Source organism: Psammomys obesus, unplaced genomic scaffold, assembly GCF_907164565.1.
Source record: "Psammomys obesus unplaced genomic scaffold, mPsaObe1.curated_primary_1811, whole genome shotgun sequence".
Classification (NCBI taxonomy): Eukaryota; Metazoa; Chordata; class Mammalia; order Rodentia; family Muridae; genus Psammomys; species Psammomys obesus.
Genome location: NW_026592439.1, coordinates 198,667 through 220,880, shown reverse-complemented (window position 1 = coordinate 220,880; position 22,214 = coordinate 198,667). Strand labels below are relative to the sequence as shown.

The 22,214-nt window shown below is 49.5% G+C and overlaps 4 protein-coding genes and 1 long non-coding RNA gene across 9 annotated transcripts in view; 3 read left to right on the top strand and 2 right to left on the bottom strand.

Moving 5' to 3' along the window:
• Positions 1–3,294: 3,294 nt before the first annotated feature.
• On the top strand, positions 3,295–8,497 carry Ufc1 (ubiquitin-fold modifier conjugating enzyme 1). The gene is made up of 6 exons (XM_055613239.1): positions 3,295–3,472; positions 6,843–6,910; positions 7,109–7,172; positions 7,463–7,539; positions 7,780–7,870; positions 8,087–8,497. Exons 1-6 carry the CDS (start codon positions 3,350–3,352, stop codon positions 8,165–8,167), a joined length of 504 nt encoding a protein of 167 aa, XP_055469214.1. The 5' UTR covers positions 3,295–3,349; the 3' UTR covers positions 8,168–8,497.
• An 819-nt stretch (positions 8,498–9,316) lies between these two features.
• On the top strand, positions 9,317–14,892 carry Usp21 (ubiquitin specific peptidase 21). The gene is made up of 12 exons (XM_055613213.1): positions 9,317–9,752; positions 10,074–10,694; positions 11,425–11,484; positions 11,656–11,776; positions 11,978–12,089; positions 12,279–12,434; positions 12,910–12,974; positions 13,143–13,246; positions 13,426–13,512; positions 13,768–14,164; positions 14,251–14,365; positions 14,569–14,892. Exons 1-12 carry the CDS (start codon positions 9,714–9,716, stop codon positions 14,657–14,659), a joined length of 1,968 nt encoding a protein of 655 aa, XP_055469188.1. The 5' UTR covers positions 9,317–9,713; the 3' UTR covers positions 14,660–14,892.
• Positions 14,889–16,564, bottom strand: LOC129681323 (uncharacterized). The gene is made up of 2 exons (XR_008720834.1): positions 16,298–16,564; positions 14,889–15,701 (listed from the first exon to the last, which is right to left on the bottom strand). It is a non-coding gene; the product is annotated as an uncharacterized LOC129681323 (long non-coding RNA).
• On the top strand, positions 15,644–19,866 carry Ppox (protoporphyrinogen oxidase). Of its 4 annotated transcripts, none has more exons than XM_055613215.1 (13): positions 15,644–15,976; positions 16,074–16,168; positions 16,310–16,444; positions 16,575–16,690; positions 16,838–16,970; positions 17,260–17,404; positions 17,511–17,701; positions 18,703–18,763; positions 18,894–19,012; positions 19,104–19,214; positions 19,309–19,458; positions 19,563–19,605; positions 19,681–19,866. In XM_055613215.1, the coding sequence occupies exons 2-13, from the start codon at positions 16,082–16,084 to the stop codon at positions 19,821–19,823; spliced, it is 1,434 nt and encodes a 477-aa protein (XP_055469190.1). In that variant the 5' UTR covers positions 15,644–15,976; positions 16,074–16,081; the 3' UTR covers positions 19,824–19,866. The 4 variants fall into 4 exon arrangements, with proteins under 4 accessions (XP_055469190.1, XP_055469189.1, XP_055469191.1 ...); XM_055613214.1 differs by having other exon boundaries at positions 15,645–15,895; XM_055613216.1 differs by lacking the exon at positions 15,644–15,976 and having other exon boundaries at positions 16,096–16,168; positions 16,559–16,690.
• Positions 19,867–19,962: 96 nt separating this feature from the next.
• Positions 19,963–22,214, bottom strand: part of B4galt3 (beta-1,4-galactosyltransferase 3) — a 6,417-nt gene continuing 4,165 nt past the window's right edge. For both annotated transcript variants that reach the window (XM_055613219.1, XM_055613218.1), the window contains exons 7-8: positions 20,860–20,964; positions 19,963–20,742 (exon numbers count right to left, since the gene is read on the bottom strand). In XM_055613219.1, the coding sequence (XP_055469194.1) occupies positions 20,469–20,742; positions 20,860–20,964 (379 nt within the window). In that variant the 3' untranslated portion in view covers positions 19,963–20,468. The remainder of the gene's footprint in view (positions 20,743–20,859; positions 20,965–22,214) is intronic.

Sequence of the window (22,214 nt, the reverse complement as noted above, 5' to 3'; positions counted from 1 at the left end):
TGGCCATATCACTGTGCCCACACCAAAATAAATAAATAAATAGGAATATTTATTTATTGCCTTAGGATATCTCTAGTGAAACATTACAAAGCTGTATCTATCTAATATCTTTATCAAGAGATATATAGCATGCTAGTAAGATAAAAAAAAAATCTCTCTACTTGATAGTGTAATCCCCCTGCTTGGGAGGTGGAGACATGGGGATTCAAGTATAAGAGATCAAGTATAAGAGATCATCTCAAAAAACAAAGCAACAGGGGACCAGTGAGATGGCTCAGAGGTTAAGAGTGCTGGCTGCTCTTCCAGAGGGCCTGAGTTCAGTTCCCAGAAACCACATGCTGGCTCACAAACTAACCACCTGGCTCATAACCATCTGTAATGAGATCTGGCGCCCTCTTCTAGTGGGCTGGCATACGTAGAGATGGACTTCTGTACGCATAGTCTTTAACAAACAAACAAACAAAACACAAAGCAGCAGTGACAATAAGAGGGAGAGAACAAGAACATAATATCAAACAACACCGGAGAGAACAAGAACACTCTATTGGCCAGGCGTGGTATTGAACACCTTTAATCCCAGCACTCAGAGGCAGGGGCCTGTGGATTCTGTGAGTTCAAGGCCATGCTGGTCTACATAGAGAATGATAGGACAGCCATGACTATACAGACCTTGTCTCAAAAAACAAAACAAACACTCTCCCAAACAAATCATCTGGGAAAGAAAAAGCCAACATTATTTGTAGCCTGGGCTGGGATGACAGACACCATCACGTCTGGTTTATGTGTCACTGGGCGTTCAAGCCAGGCTGTATGCGTGCCATGCAAGCATTCTAACATCGCACTGCATCCTCAGCTCCTAAAAGTATACTTGTAACTGGGTGCAGTGGCACATGCCTGTGAGCCCAGCACTCTGGGAAGTAGAGCAGGCAGATCTCTGTGGGTTTGAGGCCAGCCTGGTCTACAAAATGAGTCCAGGACAGCCAAAGCAACACAGAGAAACCCCGTCTCAAAAAAAAAAAAAATACAAAAGCAAAACAAACAAACCCAACAATATGTATGTGTCTGTGTTTTAAGATTTATTTATTATTTAGACAGTGTCCTGCCTGCATGTGTGCCTACAGGCCAGAAGAGGGCACCAGATCTCATTATAAATTGTTTGATCCACCACGTGGTTGTTGGGAATTGAACTCAGGATCTCTGGAAGAACAGCCAGTGTTCTTAACCTCTGAGCCATCTCTCCAGCTCCCTTGTTTGTTTGTTTGTTTGTTTGTTTGTTTGTTTGTTTGTTTTTTAAAATAACTTAGTGGACTGGAGAGATGGCTTAGCAGGTAAGAGCACTTGCTACTCTTGTAGAGGTCTGGTCTTCAGTTTTCAGCACCCACAAGGAAGTAATGTCAGTAACTCTGGTTCTGGGGGACCTGTTGCCCTTTACTGGCCTCTGCAGGTCCTACATGCACAGGATACCTTACACATGCAGGCAAAGCACTCATATAAAAGGGGCACACATGCCTTACATAGCTCAGGCATGCCCACAGAGGACAACTTTGCAGAGTCAGTTCTCTCCTTCCGTCTTCCTGTAGTGGCCAGGCTGTGCTACAAGCACCTTTACCCACTTGAGCCATTCGCTCTACTTGTTTTCTACTTGTTCCTTTTTTCTTTTCTTTCTTTCTTTCTCTTTCTTTCTTTCTTTCTTTCTTTCTTTCTTTCTTTCTTTCTTTTTCTTTTATTTATTATGTATACAATGTGTATTTTCATGTACACCTGCACACCAGAAGAGGGCACCAGATTTCATTTTAGATGGTTGTGAGCCACCACGTGGTTGCTGGAAATTGAACTCATAACCTCTGGAAGAGCAGCCAATGCTCTTAACCTCTGAGCCATCTCTCCAGCCCCCTTTCTTTCTTTCTTTCTTTCTTTCTTTTTTTTTTTTTTTTTTTTCTTTGACAGGGTTTCTTGGTGTATCCCCGGCTGTCCTAGAACTGGTTCTGTGGAACAACCTGGCTTCAAACTTAGAGATCCACCAGCCTCGACTGCCCGAGTGCTGGTTTAAAAGTGTGTGACACCACCTCCAGGGACCTTGTTTTCTTTGAGACAGGATCTGTCTGTGTAGACTCAAACTCACCAAGATCAGCCTGGCCTCTGCATCCCAAATGCTGGGATCAAAGGTGCTGCACTATCTCATCCGGAGTTTGTTAGTTCGTTGTAGATTCAGTGGCAGAATCTTCCAGACTTAGCCCCCCCCCCCCCCCATGCCCCAAGTTCTGGGAGAACAGATGTGGGCCACCACATCTGTTTCTTTTATTTTTCTTTGTTTGTTTGTTGAGACAGTGTTTCTCTGTGTAACAGCCTTGGCTGTCCTGGACTCCTGTTGTAGACCAGGTTGGCCTCGAACTCATAGAGATCTATCTGCCTGCCTCTCTGCCTCCCAAGTGCAAGTATTAAAAGCTTTTGCCACTACACTTGGCACTGCTGATATTTCTTAGTGTCAAATGAATTTAGAAATTACCCGACCAGCATTTGGGAGACAGAAGCAGGCAGGCGGATCTCTGTGAGTTGGAGGACAGCCTGGTCTGCACAGTGAGATCCTGTCTCAAAAACAACAAAAAGTTAACAGAAGACTTTTCTTGGGCTTAGAATAGGCATTCAGTGACTGTCTGCTAGCCATTTGGGGGAATTCATCTAGGAAGGAATCCTGTCTATATACTTAGTGTATATTACACAAAAGATGTTCAGTAACGCTTTGTAAAATATTTTATCTTTCGGTCGGTTTTAAAACCTAAACACATTAATTCTGGCATAATCCAGAGCTCCAAGCCATCCTGTATGTGTTTAAGTCCAGCCTGGGATACATGGGATCCTGTCCCCTTTAAAAGCAATCAAGCTCCTGTACTCCTGATTCGGTAGTTGTAATTCTTCACGGCAGGGATAAAAACGAAGGAAGCCACTCTGGGGCACAGACACGTAAACTGCGCACCTCAGGAGACAGTACTTTTCAGAGTGTTCACAAAAACCTGAAATTCTAACAACTTTCCGGGGATGGAGAGGTCTTGGGTTTTCCCAAGAGTGCTTCTGAGCATGAACGGAAGTCAGTGTCTGAGCAGTCTCCGGTGATTTAAGGATAGGTTCTGGACAGCGCGACCCATCTCCATTCTGTTCTTCCGGACGCTTACACCAGTCGGTCAATTTTATTTTCTTACGAGAAAAAAAATAAAGAGTGCATTCAGAGGCCGCTTCTAGGCAGTGCGATGCCCCATCTTCCCACAGTAAAGCTGGCGACGCCCTGAGTAAGTTACAAGCAACTCCACTTCCGCGTTTGTTTGGTGCTTTTTTTTTTTTTCCCTGCTCCAAGATGGCGGACGAGGCCACCCGGCGGGTCGTGTCTGAGATCCCGGTGCTGAAGACTAACGCTGGACCCCGAGATCGGGAATTGTGGGTGCAGCGACTAAAGGAGGAATATCAGTCCCTTATCCGGGTCAGTGTTACTCCCGTGGTTGACGGCGTTGCGAAGGAGTTGCGGGTAATCAGGTGTCCTCAGGAATTGGCTCCGTGTGGAAGCTGCTTCCGGTTTTTAGTTTTAAAGTCTAAATTGTTATAAATGCCCGTGTTTCAGGGGCAAGGGACAGCGGGTGGGGTGTTACGGGTGGACGGAGGGAGGATGCAGAAGAGATTCCGGTTAGGAACACAGGGTCAGACCTTGAAGGAAAAAAACAGTATTCCTGGAAGGTGACGTGTCTTTCCCGCACCAGGTGTTTTGCTAAATGTATGAGTTGGGAGTCAAAAATACTTGAGTCCAAAGTCTCAGCCCATCACTGCTCTTCTTTCATTCTTTGTGATGAAATGAATGGAATGAATGTCAGGACTGAAAACGGTGTTAGAGATTGGTGCGTTAGTTATAAATTAGCCATCTTTTCAACTCATCTGTTATGGGAAGAAAAAGATTGCCCTCCGTGGGTTCTATCTGCTTCAAAACCCAGAAGTTCTCCTGCCTTATATATTGCATCACTGAGAAATTGGCAGAGTGCTTGCTTAGCATGCAAGAAGCCCTATCCCTAGCACCTCAAAAACGGAAGTGGCTTATGGACTCCCGGCAGGAGGATTGGAAGTTCAGGTCATTCTGGACTACATAATGAGTTCAAGGCCAGACTGAACTGTATGAGTCCCTGCCTCAAACACAACAGTAAGACATACTGTGTTCCTGGTACCTAAAGGGGGGAGGAGGTGTACAAACGGGAATTGTGGGTGCAGCGTAATGGAGGAATATCAGTCCTCTATCCGGATCAGTTGACTCCTGTGGTTGACCGAATAGCAAAGGAGTGTCCTCAGGTGTCCTCAGGAAGGGCTCTACTGAGGTTGACAAACAGTATTAGACCATGTTTAATTGGAGAGACAGAGACAAAACCAGGATATTTTGAGAGCATGGGGAGAGATGAATAATTCAACTTTAGTTTGCTAGGGTAGGGCTTCTTAGAAGGGGCAAAACTTGAATTAAAACTTAAAGTATAAGCACAAGGGCCAGAGAGATATGGCTCAGTTTGTAAAGCACCTTCTACTAAGCCTGACAGTTTGATCTCTGGAACCCACAGAGCAGAAGGAGAGAACTGACTCCTTCAGGCTGTCCTCTCATTGCCACATGCACACCTGGCATGGCTACACACACAGACACACACCGTAGTAGCACATAAAACATAAGTATAGGAAAAAGACACTCAAGACATCAGGACAGGGCTGGAGAAACGGCTCACTTACTGCCCTTGCAGGGGACTTGGTTTGGTTCCCAGCACTGAACATGATGGCTCAGAGCCATCCATAACGCTGATTTTAGGGGATCTGATGCCCTCTTCTGGACAGCATGAGCAAAGAAACAAGCTAGGAACAGCATGGTACAAGCTGGGAGCCTGTAATTTTAGCACTTGGGATGCTGAGGCAGGACGAGTGCAGGTGTGAGGCCAGCTTGGACAGTTTCAAAGCCTTCCTGGGTTACAGAGTGAGTTCAAGGCCAGCCTAAGCAATTGAGACCCTATCCAAAAAAAAAATTTAAAAAAGTAATTGGGGCCAAGACTGGGTGTTGTGGTGCTTGTTACTATAAATCTAGTACATGGGAGGCAAAGGCAGGAGGGTTTTGGTGAGTTTAGTTCCACCCCTGGGTACAGAGAGACCCTATAAGAGATGAACAGCAGAAACTAAAGTCAACAGGACATCATGAAAGATTAGTGGGGAAAATAAATGGTCAAGGATGAAGGCTGGCCTCCTGGCTTAGGTGGCTGAGTGAGATATAGCCACCTGAAATTGAGAATGTTGGTAGTGGTTTATAGTGAGAATTCTAAAAATTTGGTTTCAACACACACACAAATATAAGAATGTACTTTTGTTTTAATCCCAGGTGTAGGGATGTGGGGCTGCTTTTATGATTTGCCTCATGCTCTAGCAGAAGCATGGTTTTTCGAGCTGCAGATAATTTGTGTGATGTTTGGAATGCTGGGAACTTTTCAGAGTGTTCAGAAATGTGAGGGTAGGGGTGGTTGTTGGTCATTTAAGGAGGTTGATTGTACTTTGCTAGTAGCTGTGGTCAAAGAAGAAATAAAAGTAAAGAAATTAGGGGCTGGCAAGCTGGCTCATCAGTTAAGAGCACTGTCTGCTATTCTAAAGGTCCTGAGTTCAATTCCCAGCACCCACATAATAGCTCAGAACCATCTAGTGCCCTCTTCTGGTGTGTACACATATATGTAGACAGAGTATTGTATAGATAATAAATCTTAAAAAAAAAAAAAAAAGGCTCATAAAAAGTAAAGAAATTAGATTTTCCTAATTCCTCTCTCCCTTCTATCCTTGTGGGAAAAAGAAGAACCCATAAAATAACAAAGACAAGCTACAATGGTTCACACTTTTATTCCAGCAACTCAGGAGGTGGAGGCTGGAGGATCAAACATTCAAGTTCATTCTTAGGTATAGCAGTAGGTTGAGGCTAGTCTAGACAGGAGATCCTGAAGAGGGAGAGGAGAGAAATACAGTATAAAATCCAGATATAAGTACTAAGTTTCTGTTTTCTCTTACTTAGATAAAGGTATATACATTCAAACATGTAGTTGGATACTAGAATCTGAAATTCTGACAAAAGGTTTGAACTAAAGGTAAAGAATTGAGAGTCAGGCCGGAGAGATGGCTTGGCAGTTAGGAAGACTGGTTCCTTTTCCAGAGGTCCTGAGTTCAATTCCCATCAACCACATGGTGGCTCACAACCATCTGATGTCCTTTTCTGGCATTCAGGCACACATGCAGATAGAACACTCATAGACACAAAGTAAATAAATAATTTTTTTAAATTACAAAAAGAAAAGATTTGAGAGTCACTAGCTCATAGCTGCTAATGGAAGTCAGCACAGGGTCCTCCAGAAATAATATATTTAGTAAAGTAAGTTTGGGGTTAAGGACAGATGCTATCAGAGCCCTATGAGTCCCCAAATATTTTGTGTTTGCTCTATTATAGGGAACCTAGGCATTCTATTCTCTTCTCTGCGAAAGCCCCAAACTTACCTGTTTAGCCTTTTCTTTCATTTTGCTTATGTCTGAAAAGTTGTGAACGATATACTAGAGAAGAAAATAATCTTCCTTTTCTTTTGACAAAAGGGGCTGCCCTTGGCTTCAGCTCTCTTTGGTTTGTGTTTATTTGCTTTTTGTTTTTCATAACAGAGTTTCTCTGTGTAGCTCTGGCTGTCCTGGCTTTGTGGACCAGGCTGGCCTCGAGCTCACAGAGACCACCTGCCTTCTGAGTGCCTGGATTAAAGGTGTTCACCACTACCACCAGCGCCAGCTCCCTTTTCTGAGATCTTATTTTCTGCTTTCAGTATGTGGAGAACAACAAGAATTCAGACAATGATTGGTTCCGACTGGAGTCCAACAAAGAAGGGACCCGGTAAGCCAGCCTTTGGGAGGTGTGGATAGGAGCCTCACCTGAAACAATTTGGTATCCCATAACCAACTTCGAAAGCTGCCAAAGATGCATTAGTTTAGAGTTCCCTAATCCCTGACCTGAGTCTTCCAACTTGGTGACTTAAGCAGAGATGTCATTTGAGTGTGATAGGAATGGTCTGAGGTTTGGTCTTTGTTACAGGTGGTTTGGAAAATGCTGGTACATCCATGACCTCCTCAAATATGAGTTTGACATCGAGTTTGAAGTGAGTGTGATAGAATGGGAAGTATGAAGCTTAGAAGAAAGGAATTGATGAGCTGATTTTTAAGAAGCTAACCTTTCTTGAAGGGACCAAATAAAGCTTTTAAAACGGGAGGGGAAAGGGGAGGTTTGAAGCAGATATGTAACAGTTACTAATCTCTGTGTCTAGAATCCTTGCACATACATGCCACTTGGGGATCTGCTGGACAAGCAGTTCAACCAAGAGAGATACGGGTTTGATTAGACTTATTTTTCTCTTGATTCTGTTTTATTAAGGCTTTATAATTTCTCCAGATTCCTATCACATATCCCACTACTGCTCCAGAAATTGCGGTCCCTGAGCTGGACGGGAAGACAGCAAAGATGTACAGGTAGGACTGACTAGGCGATGAGGAAGAGCAAAGGAAGCCTTAGGGAAGAGCTCAAGAGACAGGCTTTCCCAGAGCCGCTGCTTCAGAGTCTGCAGGAAGACCAGGTCTTCTGTGCCAAGCCTATGCAGAGTACTTAGCAGACCTTGTTCTGAGCACTCATAATCTTCCTGTGTTCCCAAAAGCCTGCTATACATTAAGCCAGTTTTGTATGTCAACCCCTTCCTCTTGTCTTTCTCACAGGGGTGGCAAAATATGTCTGACTGATCATTTCAAACCTTTGTGGGCAAGGAATGTACCCAAGTTTGGACTAGCTCATCTCATGGCCCTGGGGGTAAGTTTGTTACTCTTGGTGTATGAGGGGAAGAAAGAGGGTTCAGGACCCTAAGCAGTATCATAGACATAGCTGAAACTAAACAGGGAATAACTTGTCTCTTTGGCATATATGTTCTGGACTTTAGAACTTACAGTCTCTGGGAAGGAGGTTCAGGTGGAACAAGGGGCATTGATCGTGGTAGGATAACCTAATAGGGTCTCCTTTGTATTGCAGCTGGGTCCTTGGCTGGCAGTGGAAGTACCTGATCTGATTCAGAAGGGTGTGATCCAGCACAAAGAAAAATGCAGCCAGTGAAGGATGCAGCCACCGAGGCAGGACAGAGGGACTTTTGATAGGCTGCTTTCCCGTTTTCTTATGAATGGTTCCTTCACCGGGTCACCTCTGGTTGTGACAAAGTAGCCATAGCTGGAAGGAAAAATAACAAAACCCGACAAAAGGATAAGGTCACAAAGTTTCTAAGTTAAGCTGTACTGGAGGTGAAAGACTTGGGCCTTGAAATAGGCAATTTATATCCCTTCTCCAATAAAGCCCTGGAGGCATCTTGGAGGCAAGGAGTGCAGCTGACAGCACATAGCTTTTTGGTTTGTGTAGACAACCTGGCAATAAAAGCTGCTTCTCAAGGTAGCCTGTAGTTCTCGTTGATGGCTGTTAACAAGGTGAACACGCAAATACGGGCGCTGAGGAACAACTAGTTTGGAAGGAGGAAATGGGTGCCCTTTCCAGAGCTAACAAATGGATGAAAATCTGATTTTTTTTCCCCTCCTGTTGGGATTTGCTTCTGCCTGTTAGCAGTGAGCCTTGCTTTCCTTGCTGTCTGAGCCTGCAAAGGCGCTTTAAGAATGAGTTTCACAGGTCCAGCGTTCTCTGCCCACTAGGGATCTCCCCATCCCTAAATGCTTCCCTTTTGGTTTGCGGGCTAGAGCTGGACCTGCATGCGGCATTCCCGCTGCATCCCTTGTTTGGAAAGAATCTGTGTTGCAAGCCCTTCCGTTATTACGCGATTTTTCGGCTCTTCATCCCTGTGGACCATGTGACTGGGTGAGGGGCCTTACCCTCAGGGACTTGGAGCAATGGTTTGAAGACCACCACCTGGCAGAGCTTGGAACTAGTGGTTCTAAAGTTGGCTGCGTTTCCATGGTGTCGGCCGGGGAGCCGTGGGGGCGGGCTCACGCAAGCGCCGAGGGGGTGGGTGGGAGGATTCCGAGTGTGGGCGCGCAGGCGCCTAAGAGACTGTGAAGCCGGTGGCCTGTGGCCGGGCGGCACCAACAAAGATGGCGGCGGCCCTTGCGGCGGGAGCAAGCTGGGCAACAGCTGCGGCTGAAGCTGGAGCCTGGCCCGCGGGGAGGCTGTTCGGGGGTAGGAGGGGGTGGCCCTGAGCTGGAGCTGGACCCCGGCTGGCCTCCCCCGCCCCCTCGCCGGGGGACAGGTATGGGCTGGGACGTTATGGCAGGGTGGGGTGAGACAGCCGAGGGAGGACGGATCCAGACCCCAGAGGACGCTCACCACAAAGGGAGAGGCTCGCGGTGCCCAGCGGGGCCTGGGACAACTGGGCTGGAAGAACAGCATTCTCGGACCACGGGGAATATGCCGCCGGACCCCGTAGCCAATCAGCGGCCTCGGCCTTTCTGCCCTCGAGGGGGGCGGACCCGGGTAAAACCCTGCTGTGGTGGGAGAGGTGCAGAGATTAGGGGTCAAGCACTTTGTCCTCCATCCCAAACCATTGCTCCCTGGTCCCAGATACCAAGTGAGATCCCTGAACTGGAAGAGGGAGTGCATTGCAAATCACCCATTTATAATCGGCTTCTTTTGCAACCCAAAGGAGCAGGGGTTGGGCGTTGGAATGCTGTCTTTTGGACTGATTCCTGTATCCACAGATCAGGTCTGGGGCACATCCCACTTGACTAACCAGATATGTAGATTATAAAAACAGCTGAGACTGGGACTACCACTGGCTCTTCAATAAATCTGTATTCTATAGAGAGGGGGTGGGGCATGAAAAGGTCAAAATGATGGAATACTAAGGTTTTTTTTGTTTTTTTTTTTTTGTTTTTTTGTGCTAAACATTGCTAGGTAATGGGGATGCAAGAACCTATTTTATAGATGTGATTCATGCCCTTGGTGCATCTAGAAGCCAGCTTGCATGGTAGCTTATATCTTCTCTTCCTTCCTAATTCAAATGCCGACCCTCTGTTCTCCTCAGGTCCAGCCTGCGGTGTCCACAATGCCCCAGGCTTCCGAGCACCGCCTGGGCCGGACTCGAGAGCCACCTGTCAATGTACAGCCCCGAGTGGGAGCCAAGATACCATTTCCTCCCCGGGCCCGCAGCAAGGAGCGCCGAAACCCAGTGCCTGGGCCAAACTCCATGTTACGACCTTTGCCTCCCAGGCCAGGTCCCCCAGATGAAAGGCTCAAGAAACTGGAGCTGGGTCGGGGTCGGACCTCAGGCTCTTGTCCTAGAGGCCCCCTTCGAGCAGATCATGGGGTTCCCTTGCCTGGCTCACCACCCCCAACTGTGGCTCTGCCTCTCCCATCTCGGACCAACCTAGCCCGTTCCAAGTCTGTGAGCAGTGGGGACCTGCGTCCAATAGGGATTGCCTTGGGAGGGCACCGAGGCACTGGCGAGCTAGGGGCCGCACTGAGCCGCTTGGCGCTCCGGCCTGAGCCGCCCACTTTGAGACGTAGCACTTCTCTCCGGCGTCTTGGGGGCTTCCCTGGCCCCCCTACCCTGCTCAGCATACGGACAGAGCCCCCTGCTTCCCATGGCTCCTTCCACATGATATCTGCCCGGCCCTCTGAGCCCTTCTACTCTGATGACAAGATGGTGAGGACTTACCAGCACATGTGGTCTTCCATGCTCACGTTCCTCTTGCCGTCAGCTTTCTTGTCATGTTATGGCTTCTCGGAAGTCCCCTTGTCAACCCTCATTACACCAGGGGACTCTTTTCTGAGGCCTTCTAGATCTTACTTTGGGTTGTATGTGATTCTCCAACTTGGTGTGCCATTCTAGCCCCTAGGGAATTAACCCAACTATTTGGAATTCTTCTTTGGGTCCTGAGGCCCTTTCTTTTAAGGCAACTTGTCTCCTAGGACTAGGCCTAGACCTAATTAATCCCTGGAGCTGAAGAGGGGCGGAGTTAAGAGCACCTGTACTGATGTGATTTCCCCTTTCCTGAGCTAACAGAGCTAGGCTGCTTGCAGTTGGAGCCAGCAGGAGAGGGTGCAAGAAGGGGCCACGGGGGCAGGAGGAGGATTTGGGGGCAGCAAAGTGGGGGTGGGGAGCAGCTGGGCAACCATGCCAGTGCTTGGGGAGTTGCCCCAGGAGCTGCAGCGCCGGCTGGCTGGTCAGCGGAGTAAATGGGGAATAGGTGTGACAGCCATGGCTGAGTCGGTGATACACTCAGCTGTAATGGGTTTACTGCTCATGACCAGTGAGGTAGGAAGACCAGTGAGGGAAAGAGGGCAGAGTTGGCACCCGAAAGGGGATGGGGAAACATTCTGCAGCACGCCACCTAACCTGCCAGGTGGAATATGATTGTACTCTGACCTTCTAGGCTCATCACACACTGCTTCTGGGCTCTGGTCATGTTGGCCTCCGAAATCTGGGAAATACAGTAAGAGCCATTTTCCTGTCCTTCCTCCATCAAAGGAATGTGAAATGGTGTTGTGGGTGGAGACAGCCTGCAGATCTGGGGAAGGCGTGTGGAAGGAGAGCGCTGAAGCTCTCAAGGCCTGCTGGGCACCAGTCTGGAAAGATAACGGCGGTGTCCCTACTGCTTCCGCAGTGCTTCCTGAATGCCGTGCTACAGTGTCTGAGCAGCACGAGGCCTCTTCGAGACTTTTGTCTGCGCAGGGACTTCCGGCAAGAGGTGCCTGGAGGAGGCCGAGCCCAGGAGCTCACAGAAGGTGGGGCACAACCCCTGACCCTTCTGTTCTCTTTCCCCCCAACCCCTTGTCTCCTCCCAGTACCCAAGGTTCCCAGCCCTTCAATCTGGCAGTCACATTCCTTTTCCCCAGTTCCTTTCCTAGAGGCTTTCTATGCACGGAATCTCCTCCTGCCTGTTCTAGACCTAACTTTGCGTCCCTTCCCCACTGTCCCGCCAACAGCCTTTGCAGATGTGATTGGTGCCCTCTGGCACCCCGACTCCTGTGAAGCTGTGAATCCCACTCGATTCCGGGCTGTCTTCCAGAAATACGTTCCCTCCTTCTCTGGATACAGGTGGGGAGGCCGAGAAGATAGGGTTTCTCTCTGGCCAAGTCTGGGGTTGGGACCAAGCAGGGGCTTCAGCAGCATTGCTCTGAGCCTTGAGATTTTCTACGCCGGGGAAGTTTGGACCCACATTTGGGCAGGGGATACTGTCCGTGGACCATGAGGGGGATCAACTGCCCATATTCTGTCTGGCTGTAGCCAGCAGGATGCCCAAGAGTTCCTGAAGCTCCTCATGGAGCGGTTGCACCTTGAAATCAACCGACGAGGCCGCCGGGCACCACCAATCCTGGCCAGTGGGCCAGTTCCCTCTCCACCTCGCCGAGGAGGGGCTCTGCATGAAGAACCTGAATTAAGGTAAGAGTTGTTCCCCTTTGCTCCTCTCCCCAGTAGTTTTATCAGTAGCATTCACCCTTCACAGAACTGAGAGAATCAAAACTGGAAATGTAGGGCATAGGGAAGATCCTTTAGCATAGAAAAAAAAATGGTTTGTAAGTACAAGGAAGGAGGAAAGGGAAGAGGAGGAGGGAAGCTGAAGGGTGCAGATAGAGGCAGAAAATTGTGTCGGGGATGTCACTAAGTTGGGGAAGGAGAAAACTTCTCCAATAAGATATATCAGAGGGGCTTGCAGAGAAAGATGACATTCTTCCCTTACATGTAGTCCTTTTCTTCTCATTTTGGATTTCCCCAGAAGTGTTACTCCTTTGGCTAGAAATTTAGGGCAGGAGCTAGGATGTGGATAGGGAGCAGGGGCCTCTCAGTGATTTCCGTGGTTTGGGGACACCCAGTATCACAGCCGTCTCACGGTGCCCCTTCCTTTGATCTGTGGCAGTGATGATGACCGAGCCAATTTAATGTGGAGGCGCTACTTGGAGCGAGAAGACAGCAAGATTGTAGGTATGGAACGGGGCAAAGCAGTGGGAGTTTGGTCTTGGGCGATGAAAGAACGAGAGCCAGGCTAGACGTAAAATGGTGTGCAGAGCTGTTAGAAAGGGATAGGATTCCAAGAAAGTACTTTAGGCATCCAACAGTGACTTTTTCTCCTGCCTTTTTGCTTCTGCCTAGACCTGTTTGTGGGCCAGCTGAAAAGTTGCCTCAAGTGCCAGGCCTGTGGGTATCGCTCCACCACCTTCGAGGTTTTTTGTGACCTGTCCCTGCCCATCCCCAAGGTGGGATTTCAGAGGATTCCAGGGGTGGATGGAACAAGGGTTCGGTGACCCACCCCTAAGTGTGGGTGGGAACTGGGGGGGGGTCTCTAAAGCAGAACTGAAACCTGGAGTAGACAATTTTTTAAAAAGGAAATCCAGAATATGCTGACCCTTATTTCTCCTCCTTCCCCTCCCCTCAGAAAGGATTTGCTGGGGGCAAAGTGTCACTGCGGGACTGTTTCAGCCTTTTCACCAAGGAAGAAGAGCTAGAATCGGAAAATGCCCCAGTATGTGGAAGTTTACGGTAGTGGGACACATGGGGGATCTGTCTGGATAAAAGGAGGTGCATGCTCCCTTAGTATGGGAAGAACAGTTACATGTCTGTGCATGTGTGGGGTCTCAGATAGGTCCTCACATGCCTAGGTTAAAGAGGAGGGGCAAAGCAATGAGAAGCACACTAAATTTATATGTGAGTTGGGGGTGTCAGAAAACCCAGCTTAGGTAAAAGCACACTGGCCTAACACTATTTGGTGTTTGTTTAGGTGTGTGACCGATGTCGGCAGAAAACACGAAGTACCAAAAAGTTGACAGTACAACGATTCCCCCGAATCCTCGTGCTCCATATCCTAATCTTTCAGTTCTTATTTCTCTTAGGATATCTCCCATACATTGTTTCCTCACCTTCATTGAGTTTTCCCTGGGAAAAACCTGCCACCCCAACTTTCCTTGCCATCTTTCAGGACGTGCTGGGGGACTGGAGGGTGTTGGATTTATTACTGCTATCTCCCTTAGAGACCCTCCGCCTCCCAATGCTCCTTAACCAGGGCTTAGATCTGAACCGGTTTTCCACCTCCCGAGGCTCCATCAGGAAAAGCTCAGTGGGCGTGGACTTCCCACTGCAGCGGCTAAGCCTGGGGGACTTTGCCAGTGACAAAGCGGGTGAGTCTGGCAGGGAACGTCCTAAGGAGCCTTCAGGACGGGGACACAACTCTTGGCTGTAGAGACTGATCTTCTCCAACCCACAGGAAGCCCTGTCTACCAGCTGTACGCCCTTTGCAACCACTCGGGCAGTGTCCACTACGGCCACTACACAGCTCTGTGCCGGTGCCAGACTGGTTGGCATGTCTACAATGACTCCCGGTGAGAACAGCCTCTTACTCAACTCGTGCCCCATGCCACTGCAGTCCTGGCTCCATTCCTCCCGTGAGGCCCCAAAGATAAGATCCTGACGAAGTGGAGGGAGAGTCTCTCCTGACCTCCACCCAGGCACTCTGAGGCGGAGTCTTGTAGGGAGGAGGGGGCACACACAGGGATGACCACAACCATTCCGTTTCTCTCCCTAGTGTCTCCCCTGTCAGTGAAAATCAGGTGGCGTCCAGTGAGGGCTACGTGCTGTTCTACCAACTGATGCAGGAGCCACCTCGGTGCCTGTGACATCATCTTGAAGCCCTGTGAAAACCTTTTCAACACCCTTAAGCCCCCAGGCTCCCCACTTACCTCAGAGACGTCTATTTTTGTGTCTTTTTAATCGGGGAGGGGGGGGAGGGGTGGTTGTAGCTCCCATTATTTTTTTTATTACGTACCCTTCCACCTTGTTTTCCTGTCCCATGTACAGAGCTCACCAGACCCTTGACCATGTACAGCCCCCAGAACCTCTGCAATCTCACTTTTTGTGAATAAATTTATTAAGAAAAAGTGATGTTCATGTTTGTATTTGCGGCTAAGAGGGAATGGAGATCTAAAACTTTGGTTCAACTGGAGCCTTTCCGGGACTAAATTCCGTCTCCAGGCGGGAGCGCTCTCAGAGCAGACGGAAGAGACCAGATTGAGCAGGCCCCAGACTTGCACCTCAACACTAGTTGTAGTACCAGGACGACAAACCTTGAGACCTGTGAAGTTGCGATGAGGCCTGAAAACCAGAGTGCAGGCATTGGCACGCCAGTTTTTACCTGAGAGGGGGACTGCCCCTCGAGGGCCAGGCACCCAAGAACCCCTGTTGACAAACACTGGTTGCGTTGCCAGGTGGCCTTCGCTCCCGCAGGCCCTGTCTGTTGCTAACATCAAGGAGCTGTTTATGGAGCCGCCTCCCCACGGACTGGCCTCCAAGTGTCTCTTTCTAACTAAAGCTCGTGGGGCCCTCCCTCCCTCCAGGTTTCTCACCGCAGACCTGGGAAGCTTGAGCTGGGGAATGCTAACTCCCGGATTCAGCTTTTTGCTGTCTTGGCCCTGGGGAAGGCCACGCCGGCTACTGCAACTAACTCCGATTAGGCAAAGAACGGGTTAACCTGTTCCATGGAGCGGACTTTCTCTGTTGCTCCGCCGGCAGCGTCACTGCCAGTTCGGTGTTTTCATTGGTGGATGGATCCAGAGCCCACCAATCCAGAACCCGCTTTCCAAGACCCACCAATCCGGAAGCAGGAGAGAGAAGCGCAGTCGCAGGCCGCCAGAATGGAACAGACGGAGAGTCAGAGGGACCCTAAAAGTTAGGGGCGGGCATAGAGGACCTGAAGCTGTTCACCTGTAGAGGCTAGGAAACCCGGGTGCTGCAGGACTCTGGCCTCTTGAGCTGGGGAGATAGCGTGGGCGTGACCCTTATCTGCACACCCACAGGATGGACTGGTCCTAGGGCCTCTCTATCGCTCACTCTCTCTGGTTCCCCTTATCTCGCGGGTAAGTCCTGGCCTCTGAACGAAGACCCCGCTCTCCTACCAGCATATACATGCGCGCCCTGTCTTAGTTGCTCATACATCAGTAAGTGGCCAGAGGTGGGATACGGGACCATTGTGGGGGGAGGGAGGGAGGTGTCCGCAGTTTGTAAAACTGCCGGGCTATCTCAACCTTTCCCCAGGCCTTACGATGGGGCGGACTGTGGTCGTGCTTGGCGGTGGTATCAGCGGCCTGGCCGCAAGTTATCATCTGATCCGAGGCCCCTGTGCCCCTAAGGTGAGTCCCTACTGGTACCATTTACTCTTAACATTTCCACCAAAAGCTAGATAAACTTTGTCCCACGGATTATGCGGATTCCCGCACTCCCACCCCTAGTCCCTTTGCCCTGCGCCCACAGCATCTCACTTTTGGCTCCAGGTGATCTTAGTGGAGGGCAGCAAGCATTTGGGAGGCTGGATCCGCTCAGTCCGGGGATCTGATGGTGCGATCTTTGAACTTGGACCTCGAGGAATTAGGCCGGCTGGAACGCTGGGAGCCCGGACTCTCCTCCTGGTGAGCGTCCTGTGGAATGTGGAGGAGTGGAGGAGAGTTCTCCAAAGGGATAGAGTTGCAGAGAGGGAAGACATTTGTTGGGTCAGTTTTTCCTTAGTGTCTCCTCTTCCTGAGGGCTTGTGGAGAGCAGGTTTCTGAGCTTGGCTTGGAGTCAGAAATCTTGCCCGTCCGGGGAGATCATCCGGCTGCCCGGAACAGGTTCCTGTATGTAGGCGGCGCCCTGCACCCCCTGCCCTCCGGCCTCAGGTAACATCCTGTCTCCTTACTACCCGCCTCTTCCGTTTGCTCCCTGACAGCCATCCCAGCCTCGGGGTCAAATGGATGAAAATAACCCCCAGGACCTGGGAAGGGGAATCTGGGAGCTTTCTTTTCACCATGCCTTCCTCCATGTAGGGGGCTACTCCGCCCTTCACCCCCCTTCTCCAAACCTCTGTTTTGGGCTGGGCTGAGGGAGCTGATGAAGCCCAGGGGCAAGGAGCCAGATGAGACTGTGCACAGTTTTGCCCAGCGCCGCCTTGGACCTGAGGTGACCCTGCTCAGAGGTGCTCTCAAATCTCTCCCCTCCTGCTTCTCAATCTCTTCACTCAGACTTAACGCTGGGGGCTCTTGTATCATTTAGGGATATCCTCTATCTATCGCTCATTTCTCCAGTGTGGGGAATAAATGTCTTCCTTTCCTTCCCATCCTTTTGTTCCAGTGGGAACCTCCTCAAACCATACTATCTCCTTCCTTCATCCCTCTCCAACCCCTACCCCAAGCAGGGCCAATCATGGTGGCTTCTTCCTTGGCCCCTTAGTCCTAGTCTTCCCCTTAAGGTGGCGTCTTTAGTCATGGACAGTCTTTGCCGAGGCGTGTTTGCTGGCAACAGCCGTGAGCTCAGCGTCCGGTCCTGTTTTCCCAGTCTCTTTCAAGCTGAGCAAACCCATCGATCCATATTACTGGGACTACTGCTGGGAGCAGGTGAGGTGGAGCATTGGTTCAAATGGTGAAAGTAAAAAACCCGACAAGTTGATATACTTCATACAAGGGGTACTGTTTTGATTGGATATTTTCTGCCTCCTTTTAGGGCAGGGTCCACAGCCGGATTCCTCACTAATTCGTCAGGCTCGGGCTGAGCGATGGAGCCAGTGGTCACTCCGTGGAGGGCTGGAGACGTTGCCCCAGGCCCTTCAGAGTCATCTAACAAGTAAAGGAGTCACTGTCCTCAGTGGTCAACCAGTCTGTGGGCTCAGCCTCCAGCCAGAAGGGCGGTGGAAGGTAGGAAAACCCTCTGGAGCACAGGGAACCTGTGTCAGTGTTAACTAGTTTTGTTGTAATACTGAGCGCTGCAAAAATTTACTTAGCAAAAAGTCTCATACATGACCCGATTTTAAGCCACAGTAAAACAGGCCTTCTGGGGAAGGATGTGGACTTCTCTGCTGAACATCCATTTCTTTAAACTTGGCCCAAGACTTTAAAACATAGTGATACTGTTTCCTCATATGACAACCATTCTAACATTGTTGCCTATTATCCGCGCTGCACACCCATCAATCACGAGAGTCACAAAGCTATCAAAGCCCTGCCGTGTTCCTGGGACGTGCCTGCCACCCTTTAAAGTCAATGATAACTTCTTATCCATAAATGTTTTCATCTGGGGAGAAGGAAGCTGAAGAAACAGCTCACAGTTAAGAGCATGTACTGCCTTTGCAGAAGACCTGAGTTCAGTTCCTAGCTCTCCCATCAGGTAGCTCAGGTTCAGTAGAGGTATTAAACTTCACAGACACCCACATTCGTGTGTACACACACACACACACACACACACACACACACACACACACACAGTCACTCTTTGTCTAAGTGGTTTAACCAGATCAGGGCTGGTAGCACTGGACTGTTTTCTTGCCGTAGAAGAGCTTTTTAGATATTGGCTACCTCAGCTTCCTAGGCTTTTATTTGTGAACCTTTCTCAAAAAGCCCTTAGGTACAAGCCTGTGAATGGAAGTAGTAGTGCTTGCTAGTGTCTGGGTACACAGAAGGAACAACCCACCTTCAATGAGCATTTCAGAGCAGCCACACTGGCCTTTCTGGCCCACTTTCTGGATTATACAGAGGCTTTTTGTTATTGTTGTTGTTCAGATATTGTCATTCATATTCTTCATCCTGGGTCAGCACCCAGCGTCTCCTGTCTCTTGAGTACCTGGGGAACTGAGAGGAAGGCAGCGTATCTCACCTTACCCTTCAAGGCCTCGTGACACTCAGGTGTTCTTATCACTCAGGTGTCTCTGGGAGACAGCAGTCTGGAGGCTGACCACATCATTAGTGCTGTTCCAGCTTCAGGTAACGGGACAGTCCCTCCCTTTCCCTAACCACCAGGAAGCCATGCCGGGCTCCTGAACTGCTCATTCCTGAGGGACTCCAGTAAGACAGAGCTAGCTTAGTATGAATGCTTCCACCTCTTCTCCTCCAGTGCTCAGCAGGCTGCTCCCTGCCGAGGCTGCACCTCTAGCTCGCATCCTGAGTACCATCACTGCTGTGTCTGTCGCTGTGGTGAACCTGCAGTACAAAGGAGCTTGTCTGCCTGTCCAGGTATGAGGAAGAGGAGAACGAGGAAGAAGAGGGGAGAGACAGGCTCATTGAGAGCCCTTCCCTTCTGACCCACAGACACCCTCCTCTCCAGGGATTTGGACATTTGGTGCCATCGTCAGAAGACCCAACTGTCCTGGGAATTGTGTATGACTCCATGGCTTATCCTGAGCACGATGGGAACCCCCAAGGCCTGCGAGTAACTGTGAGAGGAGGAAACTTTGTTTAGGGTGGGGTTTCCAAAGGGCTCCCGTGTGCCTTGGCATGGGCATGATGGTCAGTGCTGCATTTCTCCACAGGTGATGTTGGGAGGTTACTGGTTACAGAAGCTACAAGCTAATGGCCACGAGTTGTCTCCAGAGCTGTTCCAACAGCAAGCACAGGAAGCAGCTGCTATACACTTAGGACTGAAAGAACGACCGAGCCAATGCCTGGTCCACCTACATAAGGTGAGCTGAGATCAATTCTTATCCGTTCCAGGACCAGAATGTTTATCAAACCAAGGCCTTGGAAATTAGTTCTAAACATCCACCTGCCTCTTATCTCTCCTTAGAACTGTATCCCTCAGTATACACTAGGCCACTGGCAAAAACTAGGTAAGCTGGGAAAGCAGGTGGGCTGAGGAAGTCGGACCCCAGCTAAATAACATTCCTTTCATCCTTACCTTTCAGAGTCAGCTATGCGATTCCTGACTGCTCAAAGGTTGCCCCTGACTTTGGCTGGAGCCTCCTATGAGGGGGTCGCTGTCAATGACTGTATAGAGAGTGGGCGTCAGGCAGCAGTTGCTGTGCTGGGCACAGAATCTAACAGCTGATCCCTCCTCTCCCACTCATGAGAATAAAGGTTGCCAGAGCTTAGTTTGGTCTCGCTGTTCTGTCAACCTATAGACTTGTCCAGGTTGGGGATGGTGGAAAAGGTAAAGTGGCCTGGAATGCAGAAAGGACAAACAAAGGTGAGACAAAGTCCTTTATTAGAAAAGATATCAAAATCCCAGCCCCCCTGGGCCAAGACCAGAGAAGCTACTCCAGCACTGGCAGGAAATGCCCAGGTTAGGGGTTTCCTCCACCAGACAGCTTCTTGGGAACCATAAATAGAATAAATATTCACAGAGGTCCCAGGAGAAGCCAGGTCACTCCTGGATGAGAGTGACGTCTGTGGACGAGGAAGGGACTTGGGGTCCAGCCCTGCTCCTACCCTGGGGGCAGGGGACTCCCAGGATTCGTCACATAAAAGGACATCAAAGATTCACAGTCATAAGCCCTGATAGGTGGCCCCTGGAAAGGGGAACCTCCAGGTCTAGGGGAGCCCAGCTCCAACCTAGCCGTGAGGAGAGGTCCCTGCCCCCAGCACAGCACTAGAGTTTAGTTCCCTCACGTCCCCCTGAGAGCAGTGAGGAGAAGGGGTGTGAGGAGTGCAACCCCTCTGACTCAGTGTCATGACTGAAGTGGACGGAGAAGAGTCAGTGAGGACCACGGGCAGCTGTGTGGTTGGCAGTAGGCAGAGGGCCAGGCCTAGCTGGCGGCCGGCGTTGCAGCATCTCTTGACGGAAGGCCTGGGAGGAACCCGGTGGGTATCGAGGACCAGAGGGAGCCCGGGGACCCCGAGGGTCAGTCCCAATGTCTGCAGTAATGTTGGTATAGAGAGGGCCCAGCTCTCTTGCCAGCAATTGGTATGTCAGTGAGTTCATTCCATCTTGGGTCCAAGAATTCTGGGTACGGACCAGGAGGTCAAATCTGAGGGTTAGAAGTTTAAGACTAAGATCTAAAAGGAATAGCCTGGAATTTAGAGACGTTTAAGAGTTTCCTGTTGAGCTAGGAGACCCGAGAGTCCGACAGCAATTCCCCTCCTACCTGTGGGGGTTTTCCTCATTTCCTTTATCTCCTCGGTGCTTCACCATCTTATAGTGCCCCACTGAGGTGGGTGGTCGAGAGATCTTCATCCCAGCCAGGCGTACCCTGTGAGGAAAATGAGGGAGTCTTGGAGAAGCTAGAGTAGGGAAAGGCTGTTGGCAGGTGAAGGAGAAAAGGAAAGACCATCAAGGAACTGATGACATATACCTCCGCACAAACACTAATTATTGCCTGTTTGCCAAAAAAAAAAAAAAAATTAAACAAACAAAACCTGCCAAGTATGAGAAAGCAGGAGAAAATCAAACAGAAAGAAGGTAAAGTTGGCCATATCTAACTCCTCAGAGGGCCGAGTGCCAGGCACCCCAGGACCTTACAGCAACTGAGCAGAGGCAATTTGTAAATTCTGCTTTCTAAATGGGTCTTTCCTAGGAGCTGCCTTTGGAATCTTGGGAGGACAGAGAAAGGGGCCATATTTTGTCTAAAGCATAGAAACGGCAGACCCAAACTCAGCCATCTCTGTCTCTTCCCCTTGGGTGCTGGGCATTCAAAGTGAGGCTTGCATATGCTAAACGCCCACTTGACCACCAAACTGTACCCCTAGCCCAGCAATTCCTATCTAGTCTAAACCACCCAGCTCCTTTCTAGCTGCTGCCATGTGTGAAAGAAAAGAGCAGAGGCACACAGATGATCAGGACCTTGAAGCAAGCCGGAGTTCTGAAACACAGAAGCAGGAGGTCAAAGTGCTTTGACAAAGAACTGAAAAAATACACCTAGAATTTTCACAGATGAAAATTCACATAAAAATGTCATGACGGGACACACGGGGAGGGGAGGCAATGGATCCAGCATATCAAGCTCAAATACACTGCGCACGAAACTGGTTTGCTGGAGGCTAAAGGTAAGAATGTTTCACATGCCAAGAAATGAGTTGGCATTATGCAAATCACTCCCCTTCTTTAAAGACAAAGAGATGGGCAGGCAGTAGTGGCATGTGCCTTTAATCCAGCACTCTGGAGGCAGAGTTCCAGGACTCTGTAGCCAGGGCTACACAGAAACTCTATCTCAAACAAACAAACAAACAAACAAACAAACAAACAAAAAGGTGCCTCTGGGCTGAATGAAGAAGAATCCCTCTTCCCCACTCTCACAGAAGTAGTTTCTATGTAAGCCTAGCAAAACGAAGAACTAACCTGTATTTTAGGCCCCTTCTTGAGATCTAGAATTCCGTATTTCCAATTGATACTAACCCTTTTCCCAAGAATATAACCCACCAGATCTAGCTAGAAAACTGGCATTTGACAGAATGGACAAAGCCTGTCCTGAGAGTAGACTAAGCCCGGGGGGGGGGGGGGGGG

Excerpts from the sequence above, each read along its gene's own strand:
- Usp21 (XM_055613213.1), top strand. The coding sequence starts at position 9,714 with ATGCTGTCTTTTGGACTGATTCCTGTATCCACAGATCAG. Across the intron at positions 11,777-11,977 it reads AGCCCAGGAGCTCACAGAAG|CCTTTGCAGATGTGATTGGT; the intron begins GTGGGGCACAAC and ends TCCCGCCAACAG. Across the intron at positions 12,975-13,142 it reads AGAAGACAGCAAGATTGTAG|ACCTGTTTGTGGGCCAGCTG; the intron begins GTATGGAACGGG and ends GCTTCTGCCTAG.
- Ppox (XM_055613215.1), top strand. The coding sequence starts at position 16,082 with ATGGGGCGGACTGTGGTCGTGCTTGGCGGTGGTATCAGCGGCCTGGCC. Across the intron at positions 16,445-16,574 it reads GAGCCCGGACTCTCCTCCTG|GTTTCTGAGCTTGGCTTGGA; the intron begins GTGAGCGTCCTG and ends TGTGGAGAGCAG. Across the intron at positions 17,405-17,510 it reads GGGACTACTGCTGGGAGCAG|GGCAGGGTCCACAGCCGGAT; the intron begins GTGAGGTGGAGC and ends GCCTCCTTTTAG.
- Ufc1 (XM_055613239.1), top strand. The coding sequence starts at position 3,350 with ATGGCGGACGAGGCCACCCGGCGGGTCGTGTCTGAGATCCCGGTGCTG. Across the intron at positions 3,473-6,842 it reads AATATCAGTCCCTTATCCGG|TATGTGGAGAACAACAAGAA; the intron begins GTCAGTGTTACT and ends TTCTGCTTTCAG. Across the intron at positions 7,871-8,086 it reads CTCATCTCATGGCCCTGGGG|CTGGGTCCTTGGCTGGCAGT; the intron begins GTAAGTTTGTTA and ends TTTGTATTGCAG.